Source organism: Arabidopsis thaliana, chromosome 4, assembly GCF_000001735.4.
Source record: "Arabidopsis thaliana chromosome 4, partial sequence".
In the NCBI taxonomy this organism is placed as follows: Eukaryota; Viridiplantae; Streptophyta; class Magnoliopsida; order Brassicales; family Brassicaceae; genus Arabidopsis; species Arabidopsis thaliana.
Genome location: NC_003075.7, coordinates 17,764,591 through 17,772,342, shown reverse-complemented (window position 1 = coordinate 17,772,342; position 7,752 = coordinate 17,764,591). Strand labels below are relative to the sequence as shown.

Below are 7,752 nucleotides of genomic sequence, written 5' to 3'. Positions count from 1 at the left end.
TTGTTAATCCAATTATGAACCTTCACTCGCACTATGCATGTAATTGTAGACGAGCACATATGTGGAATAAAAAAATGCGCATTATTAATTAGAATATTTTTTGGGATATCAAAAAAAGTTACCTCACACAATTGAATCGACAGCAAAACTGAAGGCAAATAAATAAACCTCGATAAGCAAGAAAATTGATTGAAAATATTTATGTATACTCCCAAATGTTTATGAAAATCTTCTTAAAGAAGACATGAAAAAAAAGAGTAGAGATATAGCATATACATATTATATAGCTTTCACTGTCTTTAGTTTTTTTTTTATATATAATTATGATATCCAGGCGAGGAAGGGAGAGGGATTCATTTACTGGATTATATCTTGATTATTTCCGTTTACATTTAGTTTTCTATATTGCATTTTGATTTCTAGATGGTGAAAAAAAGAAGATATTTTTATCCTCATTTCTGTTCAATTTGTACTGGTCATATATAAATCATGATGAAAATTAAAAAATATTTTTTTTTCTTTTTTTTTTCTTAACGTTGAGATAAATATTATTGAAGAAAAATAAATTTCTCTTTCTATTTGTTTACTCTTTATATATTTTCTACTCATTTACTCTAATACTATATCAGTCACACCCTTAAGTCCTGATTTAGCATTATGGGATAAAACTATATTTGGATCTTATAATATAAACAAATTTGAACGAAAAAAATAGAAAGAGAGAAAAATGAGAAAAGGAGACACTACAAGGGAATGATTCCGTGAAATTAGAATGGAGATTTTGAGAAAGTCACCGATTTCTCCGGAAAGTCATCTCATCATTAAATGGTCCACCACCATAATTTCAGGGTCACCGATCTTATGATTTTCTTGTGGACTCTCTCGTCATCTCATCCATCCCCCATCATCACGCATGCATTACATTCTATATCAAAATTTATCTTCCTTTTGTTTTATAAAGGCTTAAATTTCTATTTTTATTATATGTTCTCGAACCAAATTACTTTTAACACCCTAATTCACATACATATTATTACTTTAGATAAAAACATGCAAACATATTACTCGTGCCTCGTGAAGATCAAATCTCAACGAGATCTTCGAGACCTCGACGTCCTTTAACACAACCTAGAAAATCAATGATTTTATTAAATGTTAGTCGCGATCAATATCAGCTTTTATTGATTAGATGTACTACTACATACGACAATTAATTATAAAATTAAACGGTTCAGGTAAAAAAGTAACAAAAACTTAATTTTAAAAATAAAATAAAAATCAAAATCAAATTTTACTCATATCTTGTGCATGTACGTGTTGAAACTGGAAGATTCATGAATTATACTTGTGTTCGTGAATCACGTAAATTTTTTTTTTTTTTTTTTTGCGTGAATCACGTAATTACTTATGAATATTTTTTTTGGTAAAATACTTATGAATATTTCTCGCTGTCATTTTCATAAATATGTTAACTAATACGTCTCGTTGTCATGTATTCATTAAAAAACATGAATATACGTGTATAGCAAATATGGGTATAACATGAAGAAGAGTCATATAATTAATCCCACACATCTATAACATGGTCGTGAGAAGAAAAATGAAGAGAAAATCACGTGAAGCATGTCCCACCTTACCTCTTAAAGATGGAGCATCTCACTGCTTCAAATCTTCAAGAACTTTTATTATTATTTTATTTTTAAAATTTTATTTCCATTTATAGATTTTTTCGCAAACGTATCTTTATTAAATAGAGGTCTTTTCTTTGCAATTAAGCATTGTAATAAGATGATGATATTTTTTTTTTTATTATTGTTGTTATTATGGATAATATTTGACTACATATGTGAACACGTTTTTGCATGGTGCGTATTGGTTCTTCTAATTTGTCAGTGTTATATAGTTTAAAGATTTATTATAATTTTTTTTGTTAAATTGTTTTTACTATAACTTTATTATAATTATTGGTTGGATAAATTTAAAAGGTTTTAAGGAGATGTATCAATACACGTGAGCTAACCTCTTAGCCCCACACCCTTTATCTCTCTCCCTTAAAATCATTCACACCCATCAAATGATTTTTCAGTTTTTTTCTTTTCTTTTCTTTTGGATAATAAAAAATATAATTATTATATCTGGAGCCAAAACAAATAAATGTATATATGTCATATGACTGATGAGTCAGAAAAAAAACACTAATAAAATGTGAATTTTGAATAAATATATTTTGATGTATTGATATAGATTGGTTTGGCTTACCGTCTCATCTTTTATTTTTTTCATACCTTTACCTTCGTGAAGTTTTAGGATTCTCCATCTATTTAGTTATACTAGTTATAAGTGTTTTATTTATCGGTGGCAAATTATTTCAATCAATTTTATTTCCATTTTTGGGTTTGACGGTTGAAATCAAAACCAAGTTGGCACCAGTGTCTCATTAAGATGAACGATTAGTAAAGAATAATAGAGACTTGGCTAATTAAAGAAACTCTGAAATTATAAAATCGTAGTGGATACTTTACAAATATATACACGAATCCTCCTGTTAAGAATCAATCTAAGAATCTTTAAAATACGGAAGAGTGTTTGGTTGTTTATGTTTGTAAAGTGTGAACTCAAATTAGAACCCATATTTAAATATCATTTAACAGTATAAATCAATATTATACTCACATGAATGAACAATCATTTGTTAAGGATACGTCGTCAGACGTGATATAAACTTGTACAAAATTTATCAAATAATATATTTATTATTTTTACAAGCAAATTTATATTACCGTAATACATATTCGAAGGAAAAAAAAACAAGATAATACATATTCGTCATTTTTTCTCTACATATTTAAACCTGTAATTACAAACTATTTTTTTTTCTTCATCAACCAACAATCCCACCGAAAAATAAAGTGGAATCGTTGAAGAGTCTTATCTATAAAGACTATACCCCATTTCCCCCCAATTTCAACGTAATATTTTTTCCCTGGGATTTATCTTCTAACTAATTCCTAATTTGATTTAAGAAACAAAAAAAAAACCAACAAAAAGAAATTAAATAACTAATAAGTAACTAACATGCTGCAGAAGGATTAGTGAAAGGGTTATAGAAACGAGGCTTTGTGACGATGGAGAAAGCTCCTTTCGCCGTTTCTTCATCAACCGCCGTCGTATCTCCTCCGACACCACCACCGCCGAGTCTCTCACAAGAAGGGCACATAGTCAAAGTCGCCGCCGGCATGTGCATGTAAAACGGTTGAGACAATTTTAAAGCCTTAAGGTCTTGAAGCTCTTTTTGAAGCCTTCTATTCTCATCCGTTAAAGTCTCGCAACATTTCTTCAAAAACTCACAATCCACTTCTGTTTGCTTTAGTTTTGTTCTGTTCAAATTAAAATTTAATTAAAAAATATTTTTATGAACCAAAATAAAGAAAGAAAAGTATGATATTAAAATTCACAAAAGTAATCAATTATATTTACCTAGCTCTCCTGTTTTGGAACCACACTTCAACTTGTCTAGGCCTTAGATTCAGCTGTCTCGCAAGAGCTTGTTTTTGCTTCTGTAAATTCATAGAAAAAATAATTAACGATATGATTAACGTAAATAAGAAGAGACTGATTAGTTTAATTAAGGAAATAATTAACTATATCATACGGGATTAAGGGTGCTATGAAGTTTGAAGTTATCTTCGAGAAGAGCAGATTGTTGTTTAGTGAGTCTAAGCTTTTTACGAGCACTAACACCTTCTTCATCGTCATGATCATCACTCACTCTCGAACACACCACTCTCTCCGTCGTCTCCTCCGCCTCTTCTTCTCCATCGCCGCCGGAGATTTCTCTTTCTCTCTTTACCCTTCCGCTCGAGAAAGATGAGATGCCGCTGTGGGACGAGGTCTGCCGGCAAATTTGGTCGCCGGCGCCGGCACCAGTCTTGATCTTGTAGCTCTCACCGGATAGGCTTAGAGTCAACGACGGATCGAGCCTGATGAAACGATGGTCCACAGTGGAGGAAGATTTCTTGATGGCATGATTGTAATTATTAGGCGTTGGTGAGAGGCCTAAACCAAGAACAAGACCTGTGTTGCATGAATCATCAAGACCCATTTGAATTTTCTCTTCGTATTAATATAATCTTTAAGATCTTGAGAATTAATATTATGAAGAAAATTGTTTGTTAAGAATTTCTTCTGGTGAAGTTTGGAAGATTATGGGACGAAATGAAACCAAGATGGCTTCTTCTTAAGAAGGGGAAGAGAGTTTTTATTTTGTCTTTTTAATTTTTATTTTTAATTTTTGATGGGTGGGTGGGTGGGTGGCTAATAATTAGAATTAATCAAGGAATGTATTTATTTTGCTTACTTTTTTATATGGAATTTTCGAAAAAAAGAATGTGGAAAATTATGATAGCACAATTCTCTCTCCTTTGTATTTTCTTACTTACAAAGGTTGACCAAATGCGCACCCCACTTGCAACTATTATTCCCACTTCATAAATTTTCAGTATGTTTATTCATAGTATACAAATTTATACTCTGAGAATATAATTTTTATGACGTGGTATGAAAATTAAATTAGTTTTAAAAACCCAAAAAAAAAAAAAAAACGGTTCAACGCAATTTTTTTTTGGGTGTAATAGATTTTAGTCTCTCCAAAACTTTCGATTAGACTTTTAAACTCCTATATCCGAATTGATGGTTTGCATTTCCTGATAAACTTACTTCTATCTTTTACCATTTATACATTGCTTTACATGTTTGTTTCAATTTGTTAATCGGGATATATATCCACAAATTCAATTCAAGTCAACAATACAATTACTAGCACATGACGAAACGATTCTATATCCTCCCATGCCCACATTCAAAGATCCAATGTTCTGTGATTGATATTTTAAAATATTTACTCGAGTACAGATATTCTTGTAATATACCACTGAAGCGTTAAATATAACTAACAGAACTGAAGACTTCCTTAAAATAAATTAGATTATAATCAAATGATACATTTAACTTATCTAAGTAGGAGTATCATAATAAGTTGTCAATAGAGAGTAATTAAGAGGCAACTTTAATTAAATAAGAGACCACATGAATTGTCTCCCACTCCATGCTTTGCTTGAAGAAGGTAGATATGGGTAACATGTCAGCTTGCCTACCAATCTTCAACTTCCTCACACTACACATTGGGTTTTTAATTAATTTCTTCTAATTTCTTTTTATATTCCCCTTTCTTGTATTATTATTTAGGGTTTCGGATTGTGATCTCCACTTTCTTGTTTTAGGTTCGGTTCTCTTGATCTGGCCAGATTGTGTTGGGACTTATTTATCCAATGATTTCTATCTATTTATTTCCACCGCATTCTAGTTTTGATAATACTATGCTTTTATTGATTACTAGTAGCATATATGTAGAAAATGCATAAATATCATTACTCGAATTTAAACAATTCATTACAGGACGTAACAAATTATCGTTACATTTTCTGTTTTTATCGTCTCTGCTCTTACAGTACAAAGTGTCTTTTTATAGAATTAGCTAGAAAAATATTGGAACTTTTTTTACTAACAGCACCTCGTTTAGATAAATATTTAATTAATTGAAACAGTAAAATGGCGGAATAGTTCAACATTAAGTTTCATTATTCTGTATCAAATATTGTGAATGGCCTGAATTAGAAACGGGTGGGAGAAGAAGATTGGTAATCATGGTGGTGGTGGAATGTGATTCGTCAAACAGAAATAATATTGTTGAGGGACTTAACTTGAAAGTCGACGTGGGACGTTTTATTGGTTTTAGCCATACATATTTTGTTTTTTTTGGCACTTTCTATTTTCCAACCAAGTTAGGTTACCCATATTGTACAAATTAATATATAAGCGTGGCCTCGAAGGAGAAGTGGAGAAAGTACTCACAATCCGATTAAAATACTAGCTTATTTGGATTACTTTGGTTTGCAATTTTTTTTTCTTCTGATTTGTTTTAAATTAGGTTTTTTATTTATTTATTTAAGAAACAATTGCAAACCAAAAAAAAAAAATGTGAACTACATGCATATGTAAAGCATTTTATTTATATAATCAATTAGAACATCATGATTTTTATAAAATATGGTAGTGTGAAAATCAAAAGTTTAACGTGTACATTGTTAGCCATTTTGGTCACTTGTAACAGCTAGAATAGTCGGGGCGTCAGAAGTTACAAATGAAGTTATTTAAATTCGCCTTTTGATCATTTTGCTGGTGTCTTTTGACTAAAAAGATTGCAATCGCCATTACCAAAATCTTCCTGACTTTATTTAAAGAGTCAATTTTGTTGTTTGGAACAAAAATTATTGAAACTTTAGAATATATATAGTTCTGAGAATGTTGAAGATATAGATATTTGATTCCAACTAACGAGAACTTTTAACCATTTGGACAAGCTGCAATTCATTTAAAGAGAGGGATGCATGAAAACAATTTGAATTGCATACAAAGAATACGTATTATTATACTATAAATTATTAGTATAAAAATAATTTTGTATCTCAGAGCATTGGTCCCCGACGGCCAGACCAGTCTCCTAAGAGGAAAGGTGAGGCAAACTCATGAACACGACGACACATGTATTTATTAACTACATGTATTATTTAATAATTACATAGTCCTAGTGTTGTATTTAAAACTCGAGGTGTCAAGATTAGAAAAATCATGACATGATTAAATCATATTTTTTCAACAAAGACCCAATATCTAAATATTTCAAAGTTAGAACGAGAAGACAAATTAGTAATTGTATTGACCCGATAATTTATTTAATTTAGTCATTTAGGCGATCTTCCTGTAACTAGACGTCGTCATGATTAGTTTTGTTTCTGTCTTATTTATTGTTATCGAATTTAATATGTTATCACATTTTGTCTTATGGAGCGTGTGTTCTATGACGCATGATCATATCAAAATAATCGCATTACATGACAAAATATAGAACGTAGAAAAGAGGTCAGATTCAAAGACCAAATTTTACTAGGATCTTCTTAATTATTATCTTATAGTATGAAAGATAACGATGATGAATAATAAGCTTCGTGCGATTACCAGAATCATTTCTGAATAAACGACTTCTTAAATTATTTGTTTCTATTGTATACTACTTAATTTTTTTTTTACGAAATGGTCAGAACAATTTTGTTATCTTTTAATGATTTAATCAGACAAATGATGTTTGTAAACTGTCACATATACTTATTATTTTACATGTTTGCTAATATGCATAATGATAGATGAAATGTTATACATACACTAATACACATGGAGTATATATTATGAAGAGTTTTTTTTTTAATATGTCGGCAATAAGTCATTAATAACACGATTTTAAATAATGACAGGAATATCGATAAATATTGACTTCTTGAAAAGGTAGGGGAAAAATTAAAACCAATTAAAAATGTGTGAAAAAGAGGGGAAGAATAAAGACAAAAGGCAAAAAGATGTCGTATTATAAAACAGAGTATTAATACATACAAAATAATAATGAAATAACGGTGTGACCCCAACTCGCAAGACCTTTTTAGATGGTTTAGATGATTGGAAGACGATTAAAAAATTAGGTTTAAGACTAATCAAACCCAAACGATAACTACAAAATATCCACAACCACAACAATAACAAATAAATAAAAAACTTAAATACGTTTGTTGGCAACAATGATAAAGTCGTTTAATTGGCGCGGTGAACAAATATATTCATAAGAAAAGGTATTATAAGAAAAAT

The 7,752-nt window shown here is 30.2% G+C and overlaps 1 protein-coding gene and 1 long non-coding RNA gene across 2 annotated transcripts; one reads left to right on the top strand and one right to left on the bottom strand.

Annotated features, from left to right (window-relative positions):
• Window positions 1-2,666: 2,666 nt before the first annotated feature.
• On the bottom strand, window positions 2,667-4,301 carry HAT22 (Homeobox-leucine zipper protein family). Its single transcript, NM_119941.4, has 3 exons — window positions 3,653-4,301; window positions 3,478-3,557; window positions 2,667-3,377 (listed from the first exon to the last, which is right to left on the bottom strand). The coding sequence occupies exons 1-3, from the start codon at window positions 4,100-4,102 to the stop codon at window positions 3,071-3,073; spliced, it is 837 nt and encodes a 278-aa protein (NP_195493.1). The 5' UTR covers window positions 4,103-4,301; the 3' UTR covers window positions 2,667-3,070.
• Window positions 4,302-5,096: 795 nt separating this feature from the next.
• On the top strand, window positions 5,097-5,515 carry AT4G09665. Its single transcript, NR_142295.1, has one exon. It is a non-coding gene; the product is annotated as an other RNA (long non-coding RNA).
• The last annotated feature ends 2,237 nt before the right edge of the window (window positions 5,516-7,752 follow it).

What these genes read in the sequence shown, in the direction of transcription:
- HAT22 (NM_119941.4), bottom strand. Translation starts at nt 4,102, where the DNA reads ATGGGTCTTGATGATTCATGCAACACAGGTCTTGTTCTTGGTTTAGGC. An exon ending in TTCATAGCACCCTTAATCCC is followed by an intron (nt 3,558 to 3,652) that starts GTATGATATAGT and finishes ATGAATTTACAG; the next exon opens with AAGCAAAAACAAGCTCTTGC. An exon ending in TTCCAAAACAGGAGAGCTAG is followed by an intron (nt 3,378 to 3,477) that starts GTAAATATAATT and finishes TAATTTGAACAG; the next exon opens with AACAAAACTAAAGCAAACAG.